We start from the raw sequence: 20,770 nt of genomic DNA, 5'->3' as shown, positions 1-20,770 counted from the left end.
AGCAGCACATCACACTGTCAGTCACTTCCTGAGTGAGTTGTGGCTCTGCATCTAAAACTCCAAAAAGGGATTACCTCCTCTAATTGAGAGGGATGTCATCAGTGCCCTGGACAGGAGACCACTCTGTTTGTTCCCCTTGACATGAGATGCCCCTGTGTTTCCCCTGACTGAAGGGTCATGTGGGTTAAAGGGAGGATGTGTGATGGGTCACTGTGGTCAGAACTGGTGAAAAAACACAGGAAATTGGAACTATTGAGTTTCACCTTCTGACAAGGACCCACTGTGCTTGTTAAATACTATTAGTCAAAGATAATAGTCAGTAAGGCCCAGACTGTAGGAGCCAGAAACAAGGGTTATATTCAAGTGACCCCTACATGTTCTTATGAGACATTTTTCATCTATCTGGCTTGATCATTCATCAATTTAAATGTGTGTTTTAATGTACTTGAAAAGTTTGCATGAAAAAACTGTCATTACCCTGATCTGATTTGAATCTGTTGTCGGTCAGACTGACAGTATTTGGATGTGGATATGGGTAGTGCATGTGAGCAGATGAGCATCAGTACTGTTTGCAGGTGATAATTGGTATTGGCTGTGTCCTCTGGACCTTTTGTCCCGAGGGACCGTTCATTTCACCACAGGGAACATGGGGACCAAATGGGTCAGTGATGGGCGGGGCAATAGGGGAATGATAATGGAAATGTGCGTTGGGAGGGGTACATATATTTAGGAGGAAGATGAGGTTGAGGAGAATCTAGACAGTAATACACTGGTGAAATTGTGAGACACTGACTGACTACAGGGCAAGCAGAGTGAACTTCTGGCAGGACATCAAGGGACACCTGTAGTGATAAAGTTCTGAGAATAAGGTAAGTATTTTTCATTACAATTCCACGTAGCTTTATTGTACTCTGTTTAAAATGTATATTGTTATTAGAATAAATATGAATTTGAACACTGTTGGAAACCTGGTGTTACCGCCTCTTATTATCTCACAGGGTAAAGATGACTCAAGACTGGATATTTTAGGCTTATTATTGTTCAGCTGTTTAACATTTGTCCTAAGAACTCTATGAGAACTCTATAATTATCACAGCATTGCATTTGGGAAAACTGTCTATGAAAGTTCCTAAGATGATATCCCACATAACAATGTTTCAAATGCAAAAACATTTGGCTTATTCATGGAAGGCAAACATTGTAAATTTAAACTACAGTGAAACATGATCTAAATGGAAAAATAATTCAGCAAAATCCAAAGTTGCATCAAAAAATAATTCAGTCTAAATATTAAAACTCATAGCATTATCATGTCTGAAGCCATAATGGTCTTACTGCAAACTATCAGAGCTTTCTGATAGCTGCTGTTTTCATTGCATAAAAAGCAAAATCAAAGATGCCTTTTCAAATTTAGTTCCAACTTTCTGCTGCACAAAAGCTATTCCAGATTTGAACTGATGGATAATACAATTTACAGTAATTTATGAGGGTATTTAAACACTTGAAATTTTTGTAAATTTTCTGTATCAGATACCAAAGGATCAAAGATAAATAGCCTTTTATAGTCAGAGGACTTATATTTTGACAAAATGAAATAAATTTGCACCATATGTTATATGTATACATACATACATATATATATATATATATATATATATATATATATATAATGCACAAACTGGTGCATAAAAATTCACCTGAAATCAATAAAAAAAAAAAAAAAAAATCTTCTGGCAGAGGTTTAAATGAAGTCCACACCCCTGTAATTGAGTGTCCATTTCTGTCTCTAGGTGGGAATATCATGTGTGTATCTCGGCTGGTTTTGCTGCTCGGGCTGCTTCTATGTGTGGGGGCTCAGCTGTCCAGTGCCCAGCACTGGTCCCATGGTTGGTACCCCGGAGGCAAGAGGGAGCTGGACTCTTTTGGCACGTCAGAGGTCAGGATCAGTGTTTGTGTGCCAGTTTGCATTCTCATCTGCAGAGAATTTCCTGTTGAGAATGAAGGTACATTTTGTCTCTTTACCTTCCTTTATAGTCCTAAATCTGCTCTCTGTGTCTCTCAGATTTCAGAGGAGATTAAGCTGTGTGAGGCAGGAGAATGCAGCTACTTGAGACCCCAGAGGAGAAGTATACTGAGAAACATTATTGTAAGTGTACCCTGTCGTTTCAGGTTGTATAAACCCTGATAAAAAATAAAAGGCATTTGAGCTGCCTAATGTCCCACTGTAATCAAAGGGGATTATGCAGTTATAGCTGTAATTAGGTAATGTTCTATTTAGCAAATTAAAAAAAATATATACACTGGACATAACAACAGGAGTTGTACTACACTAAGCATATTAATCATATTGTGTCTGACTCTCATGTGATACTGTGTCACTCTTCACAGCTGGAAGCCTTGGCCAGAGAGCTCCAGAAGAGAAAGTGACAGCTTTCCACCCTAGACTGCTTTTCTACCCTCCTCTTCAGTGCCCTTGTCTTCATGTGAAACAACTTTATGTTGATCCTCTGATCTCGTCCATTTGTTTTACTTGTCAGTAAAGTTGTTTTCCAGCCTTATATGGATTTGTCCTGTGCCAAACAGATGTTGATTGTAATGACATAATAAAGTATCTATTTTGATATTATATTTTATTCATTTTTGTGTCCACAATTTTCTAATGGCATATAATGTTAATAGTAAATATTGAGGAAAAAAGTAGGAGCCTTAGATGTTGTAGAAACAGCATAAATAAATAAATTCAACATGGCTGAATTCCATTTAGCTGTTTCAGTTTCAGGGTCTGTGTAGCGTGCATGCTGGTGGGGCACATCAAGAGAACAAATAAAAAGGCCTTCTGACAAATACTCAAAGAATCCACACTGGTAATTGGTAGAAAAGGCATATTCATTTTTTGTTACTTTCTTTTTAAAGGTCCAGTGTGTAGGATTTAGTGGGATACATTGGCAGAAATTGAATAGAATAAGAATAAGTGTGTTTCATTTAGTGTTTAATCACCTGAAACTAAGAATCATTGTGTTTAACCTTAGAATGAGCTGTTTATATCTACATAGGGTGTGGATCCTTGTTCTTGGAGTCATCAACCATGTTGTACTACCATGTTTCTACAGCAGCCAAGAATGGACAAACCGAACACTGGCTCTGGGTAGAGCCATTTGCCTTTTCGCGTTAGCTACCATAGTATGCAGTCTGTCAAGAGTGTTGGAAAAACAGTGTTTTTGCCAATTTAAATCACTTGGTCAATTTGTTTTGGAGAGGAAGAGACCTTTGTCAGCTCCTGGTAAAAACCTCCTAAACATGTAGAGTTTAAGTTATCAGAGAAATGGGTGACCACAGATTAAATTATCAGAGAACAGTAGGTAAGCACGCATTAGCAGGGGCCAAATAGTGTCAGAGAAACACAGATTTGTAACATGAAACTGCTTCATTTGGTGTTTTTACCAGTTTAAATCACCTGGTCCGTTTGTTTTGGAGAGGAAGAGACCTCGGTGGATAACTCAGCTCATGGTAAGAACCTCCTAGACAATAAACACTCAAGGAATTCTTACCCACAGAAATTTCAGCTGGTTGCAATCTGCAATCTTCAGAGCTCGATGCCACTAAATCCCCCGAAATTACTGTTCCTTTAAAAGGATATTTATTTGTCTTTCATAAAACATATTTCGATTTTTGATTTTAGGTAAACTACATGAAATCAAAAATATATTAAATGCACAGATGAGCGCAGTGTTTTCATAGCCTCATTATCTTAAAAGGTTTGTTTTGGATTCTTCATACAGTCTACGGGATTATCCCAGTCACTGTGTAGATAGTATACAGTGACTAGACTGTACATGTTATATAGCATAAAGTACACAGACTGTATAGTATAGTACATAGAATATAGTATCCAGCAACTAGACTGTATACAATATATAGCATTAAGTACACACAGACCCTATATAAACTGTAGCCTATATACAGTATACAGTACTTACTGTATACATATATATTTTATACAGTGAAGTACAGAGGCTGTATATAGTATAGAGTACATAGACTTTATAGGTTATATAGCATAAAGTACACAGACTGTACTATAGTATACAGTGCACTGACTGTGTATACAGTATACAGCACATAAACGGTGTATGTTATATAGTATAGACTGTAAATAGCGCATAGACTGTAAATATAGCTAGTACAAAGTACAGACTGTACACGTTATATAGTACAAAGTACAGACTGTACACGTTATATAGTATAAAGTACACAGTATATATAAAGTATACAGTATACAGTACAGTCTGGATTATCCCTCAGAGCCAACGCCAAAAATACTACGGCGTCACTGCGCATGCACCAAACAGCTAGGGCAAAACATGGACGACAGAAGTGTCTGTACTCTGCAGCTTGCGGAGTCAGACGCTCAATATAACACTACTAGTGCACCTAACGCGGCTTCTGTCACAGATGCTGACACAGTAATAAACACTAAAATAGATAGCACCCAGGTTGAAGGTGAGTTTTGTCTAGAACGTGAGAATTCAGCCGTATGGTGTGCTGCCTGCCGAGCCAACGTTAGCTTTTTTAGCTAACTGGTTAGCCAGCTCAACAGTCGAGTGAGCTAGCTCCTTAGCTAAATACGCTAATATTAACTTTCTAACGGTCGCTGTAACGTCAAGAGTTGGTGAATATTTTATAGCGGTCCTTGCGTACATGAGCTGTAAACGATATCGCCCATTAAAAAGTCTAAATCCAGCCAGGTCGTTTCCTAGGTCCGGAAATGGTTGGCCAGTTGCTAACGTTGACTGTACTGCGAGCTAACTCAGTCCCCAGCCCAAAGTGCCTTTTGGTTTGAACTGGTCACAAACCAGTGGTGAAGGTTAACTGGTAGGACAGCTAGCGTGTTTTGGTAACGGAGGCCAGCCAATAACTTAATACAGTTTAGAGATATTAATTTAACCCTCACTCTGGCTACTGATGGCAATTTAATTAATACTTAATGTTACTAGTCAGATCAATGGAGCAACACACCAGCTAGTGGAAACAATTACAGTCAAATATAGCTTGTTGTGTATAAAGACATAACTAGTATTGTCAGGTTGACAGTGAGTTTGAATCATATAAGACCTCATCAGCTGATTTGTCAGTCAGTCTGACCTTAAAAATGTCAATCTGTCCCTCACTTGGTGGTCTTGGTCACCAGTGGCATGATAAGATAGGGTTAAACATTGTACACGTAATTTGAGATACAGTACCTACAGTCTCTGTTCTCTTGGTAACTGCTACTGTGATTATCATTTGGTAAGTACAGTATTTGAAATGTATCAGCACACTTGGCTATTTAGGCCAGTACCAGCGTGTCTGTTAATTATTTTATTCAAGGCAGCTTTAATTCATGGCAGCTGTTATTGTGCGGAGTACAGAGGGATATGCTGTTTTAGTATATAATTATTGTTTTACGTTGGAGAAGTTGGCAAGCTTAAATTGTGCCAACACACTTTAAGTATTGTGAATCAAAACTTGAAAATATAGCACTTCATTTCAGTGCTTTAGTTTACTTAATCTCAGTTTTATTTAATCTAAGGTAATTGTCAGTGTTGATCAATATTGTAGTTATATTTTGATTTTTTTTTTTTTTTTTTTTCAGTTACTTATCCGGTGACAATTGAAATTACATATATACTGTACTTATATACAGAGGAAAAGTGAGCACATCTTTGCAGATAAGACACTGTCACTAACATTTCTTTTAACAAATTAATTAACATGACAAGGTAATTGATTTTAAACAGGTATTTATTTATTTATTTATTTTCATGGACTCACTATGGGAGTAATTGACTGATTATTGTTGCTTTAGTTACAAACTTTTAGTCACCATTAGTTGTAAAAGTGTATTTATCAGTCCTATCTGATGATCAGATCAATACAGCATAGAGTGTAAAATCATACTACAAACCATTATTGGCAGCAAGGATGTAAACATATTAAGTTTCACAGTAATATCTCAGTCCTTACTTATTACTGTAATTTTAATTTAATCTCTTAAAATGAAGCTCACAAACTGATTCTTCTCAATTTTGGATAAATAGCCACACTAATAACCAAATCTTTGCCCAAACAGTTGAGATATTACCAAATATTTATTGATAGTGTTATTGAAAGATGTTCCAAATGTTTGAGTGTTAAATAATTCAAGTGATTCAAGTGAATATGAGTGGAGCATGTTATATTTCATTGATGCTTTCAGGGCAAATCATTCAGCATTACATGAATGCAGAAGTGCAGTGTGAGACATATGCATCAGGCATTGAGTAAGCAGACTGAATGCAGTCAAGCATAAAACCACAATTTTCTCACATAGTAACAGTATATGCTGCAGATGTTAAGCGATATTGCTGTATTGCACAGTAGCAGTTTTGTGTCCGTTTAGGAATTTTAATGAAAGAAGGATCACCTAGTTTATCTCTGTCCCAGAGTCTCCTTTTGGCAAATTATGTCATAGAGTGGAAAATGTGTTGCTTAAAATATGGCCAAAGGGTGTGGTTGCATCTTGAATGAATGTGGAATTCAGTAAAATTTATAAAATGGTGAATTTCCATTGCACAGAAAGTTTTTGTTACAGTATATGTTTCAGAAAAAGCAGTTTTTCTTGCTGATCAGGGCAGATTGATCTTGGCAGAATTTCTGGCCTACAAAGACAAAATAATTTTGAATGTGGGATGAGACGTTTCTTTTATTTAGATAATGAAAATTGTACAAATTATGTTGCATTTTGCAGCTTCTAATTTTTCCAAAACGAATCTGTCTCTGTATCACTCAAAATCTGCCAAAGAGGAGGCAGATTTTTTATGATGTATATCTCTTGCAAACAGCGTATGTTTTGTGTGCAGAGATAGCGTTAAGAATTAATGTAATGTACTGATTTAATAGCCCGTTATTTGTTCATTATGCCTAATTCACTGTAGCCTACTTGTAACAGTGACCGTATATTGTGCCACACAGGAGACAAGAGTGAAGAGGAGCTGCTGAAGGGTCTCCTCACTGACGACTACTGTCATGTGTGTGAGGCTGTGCTGCTCTTTGAATCTCAGCGGGTGTCCCACTATGAGGTGTGTCCTGCTTTCCAGGCAGTCATGGAGCTGTGGTGCAGTTTTATTGACCTCATAAGGTCGGAGCCTGTATAATAATGTCTCCTGTGTTCCCCGACTGCAGGGAAAGAAACATGCTCAGAAACTCAAGGTGTACCTGCAGTCCAGGAAGGCTGAGAAGACGAGCAAAGAGTCCACAGGGCCCCAGGTTAGCACTCGTTTAGAGATTTTACTCTTTGCATATTTAGGCACAATCTTAATCTGTAATCTTGAGCAGTGAGTGTAACAGTAATAAATATGAACCATAATGCTGCAAGCATCTAATGGTAAGGAGGCTGAGGGCCATAGCTTTAATGATATCCTTCTTAGTATAATATATTACACATAAGAGAGAGGTGCACAGAGATGCTCATCTAAGACCTCTTTTATAATTTTCTTCTTCTTTTATTGTTTTCACATTCAAGCACATATCTTTCTCTTAAAAAGCCAGTCTTGTGCCTGTGTTTTGCAGCGGACCATGACTACTGATAAGGACCATTTCTGTGAACTGTGTAACATGGTGTTTAGCTCCCACGTGGTGGCAAAATCACACTATGAAGGCAAAGTCCATGCAAAAAATCTTCGTAAACAAGGTCTCCAGCCCCAAGGCAAGTGTGGGTTGTGTGATGGAAAAGTATAATAGTGAATACTAATGTTTACAGATTAACAGGTTCTGCTTAACCTCCTAAGGTCCAACACAAACTAACTTAATGATTTTGTCGTTGCAGTCATAGACAGGTACACAGAGGTCCGTACTTTACCGAGTGTGACTTGGGAGCCTGATGATGCTGACCAGAAACCTGACCCAGAGGGAGGTGTGGAGCATCTCCCGGACCCTGCCGCCACCACAACTATCCCCAGCACAGAGGTTGATCTGACGGATCCTAACAAGTACTGTCCCCTGTGTGCTGCCTCGTTCAACAATCCTCAGATGGCTCTGCAGCACTACAACGGACGCAAACACCAGAGGAATCATGCCAGACAGGAGCTGCTCAAAGAGCTCGGAGACAATGTCCAACAAGGTAACACAGGGTCCTGCCACTCTGCCAAGCAGGAATAATAGGGTATCAGACCCCATTATGATATTGAGTCTATTTTAAGATTATTATTTCTAGGGCTTCACTTTTGCCATAGAACAGCAGTAGAGTGTCAGGGAAGTGGGAGAGAAAATGGGGATGAAACTCATCAAAGGGACAGGTTGGAATTGAACCTGAGCTGCTGCTAAGGATTCAGCCTACATTGTGTCCTTCAATCTAACTGAGATGCAAGGAGAATAAAGTCAGTAGAGGATGATAACAGCATCATAGCCCGATACCAGCACATTAATGATCAAGAAAATAAAAAAAAATACACAGATATTTGAAACGGCAAATCCCCTCAGCCATGAAGATGTCGTCCTTCTGACAAATAACTGGTGTTGACAAAACAACTTTAATCCAACTGTGGATATGTTAAATTACAACATAGTCAAGTTAAATTAGTTAGCGACTGTTCGCAGTCAAACAGAACATTAATCTTAGGTCTTGTGTCGTTTTTAGCCTAGAGAAGATTTCAATGTTATTATTATTTGGACATGACTTAGAAACTCACAAGAAACTAACTACAATCAGAAAAAAGCAAAGGAAGCTCTATATCTTAGTGTTTATAAGCCATCATTTGATCAGTTATACTGTCTTTTCCTCCTCATCTCCCACCTCACCCGCTCTCTGTCATCTGCAGCCGACTCCCTGATGTGCCAGATGTGTAGTGTGCAGTTTAATTCTGTGGAGATGTACCAGGCCCACATGCAAGGAAACAAACACCAGATTAGGTAAGATCAAGACAAACACACCATCACACTGTCACTGTGTCATTTATGCTGCACTTAAAATAATCCACTGTACTTCAGCTTGCCTTTCTAGAACTTCGGCAACATTAAGTTTAAGTTTATTTACTTTATTAATCCCCCTGAGGGGAAATTCAATGTTTTCACTCTTGCTTGTCAATTACACACAGGTCCAAAAGACACACACATGCACAAACAGGACCTATACATGCACAAAGTGGAGAGATGTCAGAGTGAGGGGGCTGCCCTTGGCGAGGCGCCCTGAGCGGTTGGGGGGTTCGGTGCCTTGCTCAAGGGCACCTCAGCAGTGCCCAGGAGGTGAACTGGCACCTCTCCAGCCACCAATCCATGCTCCATATTTTAGTCTGGACGGGGACTCGATAGGTGACCCTCCAGTTCCCAACCCCAGTCCCTATGGACTGAGCTACTGCCGCTCCATTAAGTGATGTTTTTATATTTACATTCAATCAGATGAGTGTTACTGCCTTTTTAGCTTTTAGCTCATGTTTTGTTTTTCAGTCCACACTTTAATTGTGTGGTTGAGTCCCATGGTAGTGTGCACATCCAACCCCAGCTGGGTACAGGTTAAGGACTAAAGACACACAAGAACGTAAATGAAAGTTAGTCCACTCACTAAATATTCCAAGCATCATGTTATACTTACCGTTTGCCTGAGGAAGACCCTAAAAGTCGAAGCATTGTGTCCTAAAGTTTTCTCTATTTTGCACTATTTAGTTTGCAAACCACCTCTGTTTTTATCATATACACAGGCCCATGGCGTAGTGTATATTGCTGTGGATGTGCAAGTAGTATGGTTTAACATGTTAACTGTCAGCACTTGATAAGCTGATGGTATGGTTTTTTGTGGTTAAAAAAACACGTCATGGGGCTTTATTGTGACATCAACATTTATCACCCAGTTGAATAGTAACTTAATTGATATTTGCATGTTCTTGAGCAGGGAGAAGAAGGTTGTGGACCTGTGCAAATCCCAACCAAAAGACTACAGCACATTTGCAGATGAACTGGCAGATTACATTCAAGTCCAGAAGGCTCGTGGAATCACCCCCAAGGCCAGTCAAGTCCTCCTGCCAGATGACACACAAAAGGAGGATGAGGAAGGTGAAGAAGAAGAGGTAGTATTAAACCAGGGAGATATCACAGAACTGAACAAACCCATGCCCAGCCTTCCTCCCACCTCTAACCCTCCTCATCACTCCCGCCCTGGTGGTTACTACCCAGTGGAAGGGTGGCGTCCTCCATACCAGGGCCCTACCTGGCCGCCCCATGGCTGGAATTACAACTGCCCTCCTCCAGTCCTCCCACCCTCAGGCTCTGCTCTGTTCACCAGTTGGCCCACAAAGAGAAGGAGGCCCAGAAAGCAGTCGAGCTCCTCCTCGTATACTTCATCATCTTACTCCTCGTATTCCTCCTCCTATAGCAGTAGTGACAGTGACAGTGAATACAGGCGCAGAGAAAAGAGGAGAATTCGGAGACCCAGGAGAGAGAAAGACAGGAGGGGAAGAGATGAGGACTCAGACAAGGAGGAGAAGAGGAGGAAGCGGCGGAGGAGGGGAAGAGGTAATGACTCAGAGGAGAGGAGGAGAGAGGGATCCAGAGAGTCAGAGGAAGGGAGGAGGAGAAAAAGGCCCAAAAATCACGGCAAGCGGAGAAGACGAGAGAAGAAATCCCGGGAGAAGGACTTTGAGGTGGAAGGAGGGGAAAGGGTGATGGACAATTTAATGCCAGGTGATGTGACGGACAATAGAAAAGAGCCTGAAGTGCATTTTCAGGCTGACATGAATGTTGAGCAGGGGGAGGGTGGACAGGACGAGCCAGCAAAACCTAAATACAAGAAAGAGAAGAAGAAAACGAAAGAGAAAGTGGACACTAGAACAGAGGAGGAGAAACTATGGGATGACTCCATTCTGGGCTGTTAAACTGAGAAGGCCCAGTTTGACTGTGTCTGTTGAACTGCTGACATTTAGGCAAAACGTGAAGTTATCAAGAGCATGACACTGAACATCTCACAAACTGTCTATATTAAAATGATCTTTATAGCAGTTAACAAAGCAGTTTTTACTCTCTGCTCTGACAGCCCAAAAGTGTTATTCTCCATAGGTGTGCTAGCTGGCTAGCCATGTTTAGGTAATTTGTGTTCATAAGGAATGAATGAATTCCTCTCTTTTCAGTGTTTGGAGGAACTTCTCACACATATTAACAACTATAATAGCTTTATTTTTCACTATGACACTTCATGTTTTTGATTGAATTCATTTGCACATTGTTATAATTTGTTTCCTGTAATATTTAAGATCTCCTTTTTTTGCCTATCATTTGAAATGTTTAAGAAGTCCTCTTGACCTCTTGATGCATCAGTATGTTTCTGTATCTGTGCTTCTGACAAGGATTTAATAGACTGTGATCCCTTTAGCAGCCTGTGGTTGGCGCTGTGGAGCTTCATTCAGAGCATCAGTAGAGCAAATAAAAGCACATAGATATCAGAAGCTTAGTTGTTTCGTTTCTTTTGAGGCTCTGCTTGCCATCACCCAGAGGTACATAGGGCTGAAAGACGACTATCAGAAAAGAAATGATGAAATACATAAAAAGTTCTCTGCCTGCTGCACGTCAGAATTATATTTAAAAAAGAAGGAGAGTGTGTAGACGTTGCGTCAGTCTACACTGCATTGTCTTCATGTGCATTTGGTATGGATGCATTTGCACATCCAAACAGCTCATGTTTGGGGTCAGACAGGTGCAAAGAGTCAAATGAGGACAGCTCCTTACAAACTTCAAATTTCATGTTCAAATGTAACCTGTTTATGTCGCTTAAATGTGACTGAAAAGAGGCAATGTTGAGATTCACTTGAGTATCCACTCGTCCTCTGGACTCATAAAGATACGCTCAAACAATGTAGTTCTTGTAAATAGACCTAAAGATTCTAAAATAGTCTAACAGAGTCTGCTAATACATAGGCTGGACACACCTCAGTTTGATCTCTTTGGCACAGCATACTAAGGGCTCCGACACACTTTCTGCGTTGAACGTCTGCAGACAGCATGTGGTTCTATTTATTATAATTGAGGGTCCATTTCAGCAGTAAACATGGGGGGCTGGGAGGTGAGATGACTGTCCTGTCCCGCTACTGCTGACATCGGATGAGACTGAAAAAAAGAAGGAGGCTACAAGGACTAGAGTAAATATCTGTCAAAAATCCAACTTAAAACTGACCTTAACTTGATGAGGTGGCTGAGGCCGGTTTGACCACAGTGTTTTAGACTGGACTGGAGTGTGGAACAAGAGATCGGAGCATTCGCAGTCAGCGTGCTTGCGTGCATATTGTCTGCAAGTCACAAAAAACAGGCTGTAAGGAGGTCTTTGTGGACCCTTGTGGACGTGGGTGGATACAACACACACCCTTGTGATCATGCATACGTTGAATCCATAAATTGGCCTTTATTCCTAAAAAAAAATGTATTGTCCTTACACTACTCTTTATCTCTTTAAATATCAGCTGGGTGGTTTGTGGACCACCTTGCAAAACTTAATCTTTGAGTGCAGAGTTCCCACGGTCATGGAAAACCTTTAAAAGCCAGAATTCAACAAACTCATTTTCTAGGACTGGAAAGGTCATGGAATAAACTTAAAACTTTTGGAAAAGTAATGGAATTTTATTGTGTGTAATGAAATCGTTACAGTAATCTTCTATGGATAACCCTCCAGGTAATGTTCATGCCACCTAGTTGAGATTGTGTTTAAAGTTTGAATCTGATATGTTTAAATAAGGATGGGTAAGTGGGGCAAGAAAAGTAATGTGACCATGTGATTTAACAGGTAGTATCAAGAATCCCGAACTTCCATGCCCATGCCCACTACTTTTAAATTGTGCAGCATTTTTGAGATGAAGCAATTGACATGGGCAGCCCAGAGCGTTCAAATGTCAGTCAGAACACCAATGTGAACTTTGGTAGTTTGACGATATGGAGCTTTAATCTAAAATTATGGTCTAGTATTAATACTCATGATGTTGGTGCCATAAAAACCTTCCACAACATGCTCAAACAGGCCTACTTCTACTTATTTGTTCAAGGTTAGGTTTTTGAGGCCCAGTATTTGGACTAACTGAAGTTTTGGATCTGTGTGAGTCATTGCTGTATATCAGATATTTGTATTAGGATCCTGAGAGCAGAACTGTACACATTGCTTGTTGGAGCAGAATGACATTCGTATCACAGGATTCAAGCCAAGTGTTGTGAAACAAAAACATGCATGACACAACTTGCTAGTGTGTCCCTAGGTTAAATGATTGTTTGAAATCCTTAGATGACTTCTTAATTACTGTTCAAGGTAGCAGTGTTGATAGCAAAGGAAACATGTGAAGTGGCAGAACAGTTGGTGTTAATCTGCTACAGAAGTCCTGTAAGATGAGAAACGTCTGACGTGAGATATCGACTTTGTTTAAAGCAGTGCCACGGAGAAGCAAACAAACTCTTCATTCTGTAACGTGTAGTAATATGGATGTAAAGTGTCTTTTCTGAAAATGCGACTACTACTTTCAACAAAATTGGCTGAAGCGTGCAGCAGAGAAGAGAAATGAAGGCTGCTTTTGACTTTAAGCGTCGGAGCAGAGAGACCAACAAAGGCTTTCTAGCTCAGCGATGTGTAAAGAGCAGCTCTGAAGCCCCCTGAGATCTCCTGTTTTCAAAGAATCCTGTGGTCTCGTTCCCTGTCTCGCTCGAGTCTTCGACCCCCGTACAGCTATAGGGAGCCCACATCCTCTCACTTTAAGACCCCCGCCAGACCGTTCTACGCCCTAACCTTTCACACACACACACACACACACACACACACACACACACACACACACACACACACACACACACACACAACAATCCAGAGGCGAACAATCCACAGACAACAGTCAGATAATTCAAGCTCTTACTAGGTTTATCAAGAAAATTCTGAGTTCTGGAGATAATTGGACATTTGAATAGTCAGTTCTAGTTTTTGAATGGCCACCCCAAAATGTAAATGTTAAAAAATGGGACATAATGCTTTAATATGGACTGACAGACCGAAAGGTTTTTACATAAGATATCAACTGCAAGGAACCTAAGTGTCTCCCTGACACTTTCTAATGCAGCGTACCTCCATAAGGCATTGCGATATCACTTAGACAGTCTGAATGATTCAGGGTTTATAAAAAGACTTAAGTGATCTTATCAGCCTCAGTGTTTTACACATCCATTCAAAAGTATTTGTTGTGAGATGTAGTACTAAAACAGCTGGTTTATTAATCGATTAGTCAACTGTAAGAAAATTCATCAACAACAATTTTAATAATCAGATCATTGTTTAAGACGGTCATCAGGTAAAACTAACGTGGTGAGTTCTAGCTTTGATTTACATCATCATTATTTGACAATGATTTGAAGACATCACCGTAGGCTCTTGCCTTACCGGTTTGTGACACAAATTAATCGATTATTAGACAAGTTGTTTAATGCATAGCCCTAAGTAACATTCAAAAGTCACGTTTCTAAATGTGTCTTCTTTACTTGTGTCGTGTCTGTAAAAGCCAGATGAAATTTAACATACATGCACGCACACATTGGTCCGTTGCCCCTGCATTTTCACTGAGAACAGAATGAATGAATTTAGAAAGTAAATGTCTCCATTTTATCTCCATAAGGATTTATATAACAAGACAGAAATGAGTCTGGACAAGTTATGGTCAACCGAAAGAAACTCAAACTCAACTAAAACTAAGCTGAGTGATGTTACTATTTTATTACATTTTCCTGATTTGAATTGATACATTTTTTTTCTTACCACAGAGTAGAAGTCAAAATATTCAGAATGTATATGATTTGTTTTGTAAGAATGCTTTGTGTTACCTTTCTCATGCACAAATCTCACAGGATTTTGTTGTCGTTCTGTCTTAATATATGTCTTGACACACTTTATACCCGTACTCGAGGCTAAGTTTTGAAAAAACAAGTAATTTATAAGACAGAACTGAAGAGACTGTACACACACACCAGTGGATATTTAACAATAATTTACAGAATTATGGATCAGGAATTGTATCACTGATCCTTCGTTTCATGCACCTGAAGTTAAGGCTCTGTACATTGGTATTCCCTCGGCGTGCACTACAGTGAGGCATGAAGCTGCATATGTAGAACTCTGCTGAGCTCTAGGTCATGCACCTGGGCAGAGACCACAACACTGCAAACTGCTGCTCTGTGAATACACAACTTTTTTATTGTTTGATATGATAAGCTCGGATCAAACATCACCACATTTTCAGCTGTTTTTCATGATCACTGTATGTGTGTCATGTATGTTGAGCTGCATCTTTCTCTTTTAAAAATCTGCATCTCTGAGGTGAAAAGTTTTATTTGGCGGGTATATACTTTTTATACTTTTAAGTAAACGGAGTCGTGAATGTCAGAATCGCATGTTGTATATTCTTAATATCTTACCCTTTCTGCAAGTTGTCTGTGATGTTTTATGCACATTTCAAATTTAGTATTTTTTTCCAGTTGTGTGTGTGTGTGTGTGTGTGTGTGTGTGTGTGTGTGTGTGTTTGTGTGTGTGTGTGTATTAGTACTTTAGCCCACTCTGATAGGCCCTGTGTGTGTCACACTGGGGTGTTACCTTGACGACACAGGGCCCTGTCAGCTCAGTTCCTCTCATCATCTCTGTCAGATAGTTAGCAGGAAAAGAAACTATCAGCACTGTATCTCAGCTACCACTTCGGATTCACAGGCACGTACACAGACTGGCATCCGGACAAAATGATCCTCCTGCTACTGGCATGGACACTGTTGACAGCATCGCTGTGGACATCAGGTAAGACCACTAAGTTCCCCTATCGTCGCGTATGCCTCAAGCATTCTCGACATCGATACTTAGGGGCCTGAAGCGAGGGATGTGTTGTTGTCTTCTCAAACTGAAGTTGGTCTGATGTTTAACTTAAATTTTATGTACATGCATCTAATACAGCCATAACCATAGTTTGTACTTAAAGGTGAAATTTGTTTTTAATAGTCCAGCAGATGACACAGACGATTTAAACAGAACAAGTACAGTGATACAACCGTAGGTTCATTTGTTAAAACTGTTATGGTCAAACTTCCATGCAAGCAGCTATGATGGTATATCTCAGAATAAACAACTATACTGGTCTAAGTTATTGATACTGTTACATCAATGTAATGTGTACAATGTGGATTAGGTACAATGATGATAAATGAAGTTAACAGTACACTACATGTTTGGCCTCTGCGATCGCTCCATATCAATTTACATTTGTTTTTTATATGTGTTGTTGCTCTGTCAAGGCAATGAAATTAATTTGTACTGTGTGGCGCAACTCATTAGATAAAAATTAAAACAATAGGTGTATTATAGAACGTCACGCAATTTGTGCATTTCATGTTGGGCAGAGCGAAATGATCATCCAAAGACTCGACTACGAGTGAGACTTTTGCACACTGGAATCCTTTAAATCTCTGCTCATCTGTAGATATTTCATAAGACTATTGATTGCAACAGGTATGTGCCTACATATCTGACTCAAAGACACACACAGCAGGCATTAGAACTGAATCTAAAATTAGATGAAATAGCTCTTCCAGCGAAGGAACAATAAATCAGTCTCCCAATATAGCAATGTCAAAATGTCACCTTCACAGAGTTTGAAGTATGTACGAGAGGTTTCTTCATAGTTCTGCTTCATTTCCATTCTTGCAACACTTTTGGTGATAGTTGTGGAGTTTCTGTATCATACCGCCAGTTTGTGATGTTTGTGATTTCTTCTTTTTTGCTTGAAGCACGAGTAGGCCTCCTTGTATGTGCTTTTACTTAATTAGTCTTAATTTTGTGAGGAGAAACGGCAGATGCACTGGGTCTTAGGGATTTTCCTCCAACCTTTCTAAACACCAAATGATGGACAGGTCGGCTTGAGACATCAAAACGAAATTAAATAACATTTTTTAATAATACATAATTCGTAGGAGTTTGGATGTTTGGCCCTGACTTTGTAACAAGGCAGTTAACGATATACGACCCTGAACATACTGGTTTGTAGGAGTTGTTCAGTGTACTATAAGCATGCGTCTGTCGAAATCTCAAACATCCCTCTCTTTCTACTTCTAGGTTCAGGCCAGGTTCTGCAACAAGAACCTGTCAAGGTTCTTTATCCTCAGATCCTCGGTACAGAGATTATGGAGTGTGACTGCACTAACATCACCTGTGACTACGTCTACTGGTTCCGCACTATGTCCAACCATCTCCAAGTACAGTACATTGGCAAATGCAACAACGCTGACCGTGATACCTACGGGGATGGTGTGGACATGGCTCGGTTCAAAATAAGCAGGAGGAGCAGTGTGTCCTTTACGCTACGAATCACCAATGTGACAGAGAAGGACGCAGGGATTTATTCTTGTGTTCTCAAGGGCAGGAAAAACATGGAAATGTGGAAGTCAGGGATTCTTCTTCGGCCAGGAGGTTTGTATGCTGAAATCTCAAGCGCTTCATTTCCAGCAGTGAAATATTAAGTGAAATATCAAGCGGCAGTGAGAGTTAAGTGAGAGAGTTAATGATTTAAGGGGCTAAATGCACCCTCTGCATCTAAATCTGGTGCATTGTGACATCTTACTCAATATATTAAGATTTATTTTAAAAAGAAGATTGTCACTTCCAATAACAATATGATATCACGTACCATGTAACTGCAGCGTCTCCATTTTGAGTTTGTCTCATGTCCCCCTCTCTAAGTATGTTTCATGAACTACACCTCCTCACTGCCTACCATCCCTCAATAATAGTTTAAAATGTGATGTGTTTATTCCTTTTCTCCAGAGTTATTAAATTAAAAAAATCTTGGAGCTTCTCATAATTTCTCTTGCTTATCTGGGTGTGGCAGTCCAATACAACTGGTGCCGCTTGTCAACATGGATGCAGATTTAATGTAGAGTAAAAGAAATAGTAAAAAGTTTTTACATCATGGACGAAAAGAAAATGACATAGTCGCAATAGATCAAACTATTTAGATGTGTGTGTAAAATGTATTCATCAACATATGAAAGTTTACGAGCTGAAAAAGAAAAAAAGGAATCTGAACAATACCTGTCCACTGGCCTGATAGGACTGCGCTGGAGAGTCACACACAGACAGACGACGTACATGATGAATTTGTAGAGAGGATTTGTTAAATGAGATCCTGGTCTGGATCTTTTTTTTTTTTTTTTTTTTGTGATGGATAACGATGGTTAAAAATGGGACGGGTTAAAAAATTACTAGGTTTTTCTTTAATCTCTCCCTGAAAGGTTCTTTATATTTGTCACTGCTGTTAAGTAATGATTTGTCTTTATGGTTGTTTGGTATTTATCTTACAGTGATCCCTCCAACATTACCGCCAAAGCCAAAAAACAAACCCAAACCACCAGTAAAACCAGTTTGTCGCTGTCCTAAGAAGAATTCTCCACAGGGTAAGTTATTAGAATTTTTTTTATAATGTTAATGTGGCAGTGTGAAATTTGTATGACGCTCTGCTGCTTACAAATGTGATGTTATATGTGTGTTATGATGTACAAGCGTTTTTGTCTATGAATATAAATATTGGTGGAGATTCAGGAGGTAAAGTGGCCATATTCCAGTTGGAAGGTCAGTCCCTGACCCTTGCAGTCTACATATCGAAGTGTCCTTAGGCAAGATACTGAACTTCAAATTGCTTTTGATGGCTGCCCATCTGTGTGTGAGGTCTTGGTTGTGGTATCTGATGGTGCCACCTTGTATAGTAGCCTCAGCCACCAGTGTATGAATGTGTGCGTGAGTGGGTAAATGGCGCTTTGAGCAGTCACTAAGACTAGAAAAGCGCTATATAAATGCAGTCCATTAACCATTTATAAATCTTGCGCTCTCAACCACATTATTTTGACATAATAGAAGATGATGTAATAACAGATTGTGCTGAAAGATATAACCACGTAATGATTGTTTTGTTTCACCTGGCTACGATGCAGCAAGCTACATACATCTAAATAAAACCATATATGTTTGTTCCAGATGGCTGTGGCTCCCTGGTGCTGTGGCCGTTGGTTGGACTTCTGGCGGGCCTGGCTTTAGCTCTTATCTGCACACTGTACTACTTCAGCCGTGAGTAGTCCTCCAGCGATTCAGCACATTTTGCTCACGAATGGTTGTCAAACTAGTCGAACACTTTTGAACTTTAAAAGTAAAAAAATATTGTGTTATATCTCTGAAGTGTTTTCTCTTACGTTTGTGCATATTCTTGCTTATAGGGCTACCCAAAAAGTGTCGACACCACTTTGCGAAGTAAGTAGTTTGCTGCAAATGCTGAACAGATCTTTAATTTTCCCTGTATAAACAAAAACTGTAACTTTTTGGATTCTTCTTCTTCACATTATGTTCCAAACTTCATTCTCTTTCTTTTGTTTTTCACTATTAAGGAGGAGGTAGACGACCCGAGGCACTGGATCTACAGCTTATATCTGACTCAAAGTATGTACCTTATGGGTGTCATATATTTATTCAAACATAAAACATTTTTTGTTTGTGGGATATTTATCACCATACAAAATGTATATACAACTGCTACAATTTGTACTTTACCCAGAGGCCTGTGCAGTAGGAATATTAAAAATCGTTTATACACACTAACGCCTGGCTCTGTGATTGCAGGGCCTGAAGTGCTTCACTTGAGCCGGCGGCAAATGAAGGACATGAAGACCCCTGAAGATAAACTCTGCTAACTACCAGCGCTTCAACAGCAAAATGTGCGCAAGTTTTGTTCTCAAGAGCAGTAGCCGTGTAACATATTGTAATATATTGACTGTGTTTTTTTGTGACATATATTAAAAGATAGCTCCGGTGCCATCAGTTTGGAGCTCTGTGCGGTAACTTTTCACCTAAAATACTTTTTGACATGTCAATATGCAGATGACATCATCATTTATCAAGATGATTTTTCATTGCAGCAGGTTTGTGATCTGTAGCTTCGGTTTTTAGATAACTTTTAAATCAGAACAAGAGGGGGCAGGGCAGTTGTTGTTGTTTTTTTAATTGAAGCCCAAACCTCATGTTTTTATTTACTTACAAAATGCACATGAAACAATAAACAGATGAACTAAAATACAGTATTTGCTGATTTGCTTTTTTTCTCTTCCGTATTTATTTGTCTTTTCTCTTTCATAGTATTATCAAATGTTTTGTTTAAAACAGCACTGTCAAGTTGATTTTTTTTCTGTGAGCATAATTCTGTCAAGTCAATAAAATTGTATATTTCCAACCATTAATTTGCTGACTTTCTTCTTTTTAAAGGTCATTGACATGTTTTTATTTGTTACTAAAGACATCTTAAACATTATTTTGAAGGATTCGTGCCTCTTTCACATACAGATATGTGCCACATGCAGAGTTACCCACAGAATTATGACAGTTTGGGTTTGACATGTTGCTCAAGGGCACTTGTGCAACAGCAGGAATGATACAGGTATAACCTAGAGGAGAAATGCTGCATTTGTCTCCAGTGACAGTTATGAATATTGCAGATAGCCAAGAACTCCTCTTTTAAAGTGTTTGTAGTGTTGCGTAGTGTTGTGTCATGTCATTTCAGTGCACGTATATGGAAAAGAAGAGAAAGAGTTTTGGAAGTGGGTGTTGTACATCCATTGTCAATATTGTGTTTTGCGGAAGTTGAGTAGGTGAGTGACAGGGTTTGGTTTCTTCCTCTACCTTTGATGTGTAAACTTGCATCATATTCAGTTTCTGTTGAAATACTGACAGTATGTGCCA

General features: G+C 39.4%; 3 protein-coding genes across 3 annotated transcripts; all 3 read left to right on the top strand.

Moving 5' to 3' along the window:
- Positions 1-791: 791 nt before the first annotated feature.
- Positions 792-2,564, top strand: gnrh2 (gonadotropin-releasing hormone 2). The gene is made up of 4 exons (XM_049574727.1): positions 792-869; positions 1,791-1,936; positions 2,063-2,146; positions 2,389-2,564. Exons 2-4 carry the CDS (start codon positions 1,802-1,804, stop codon positions 2,425-2,427), a joined length of 258 nt encoding a protein of 85 aa, XP_049430684.1. The 5' UTR covers positions 792-869; positions 1,791-1,801; the 3' UTR covers positions 2,428-2,564.
- A 1,769-nt stretch (positions 2,565-4,333) lies between these two features.
- Positions 4,334-11,438, top strand: zmat1 (zinc finger matrin-type 1). The gene is made up of 7 exons (XM_049574651.1): positions 4,334-4,500; positions 6,991-7,097; positions 7,201-7,284; positions 7,588-7,723; positions 7,844-8,137; positions 8,835-8,925; positions 9,902-11,438. The coding sequence occupies exons 1-7, from the start codon at positions 4,362-4,364 to the stop codon at positions 10,878-10,880; spliced, it is 1,830 nt and encodes a 609-aa protein (XP_049430608.1). The 5' UTR covers positions 4,334-4,361; the 3' UTR covers positions 10,881-11,438.
- Positions 11,439-15,669: 4,231 nt separating this feature from the next.
- Positions 15,670-20,255, top strand: cd8b (cd8 beta). Its single transcript, XM_049574692.1, has 7 exons — positions 15,670-15,799; positions 17,108-17,461; positions 18,352-18,444; positions 19,022-19,111; positions 19,258-19,291; positions 19,426-19,477; positions 19,658-20,255. The coding sequence occupies exons 1-6, from the start codon at positions 15,745-15,747 to the stop codon at positions 19,433-19,435; spliced, it is 636 nt and encodes a 211-aa protein (XP_049430649.1). The 5' UTR covers positions 15,670-15,744; the 3' UTR covers positions 19,436-19,477; positions 19,658-20,255.
- Positions 20,256-20,770: the final 515 nt, after the last annotated feature.

Source organism: Epinephelus fuscoguttatus, linkage group LG1 (assembly GCF_011397635.1).
Source record: "Epinephelus fuscoguttatus linkage group LG1, E.fuscoguttatus.final_Chr_v1".
NCBI classification, from domain to species: Eukaryota; Metazoa; Chordata; class Actinopteri; order Perciformes; family Serranidae; genus Epinephelus; species Epinephelus fuscoguttatus.
This window is presented reverse-complemented; position numbering and strand designations above follow the sequence as displayed.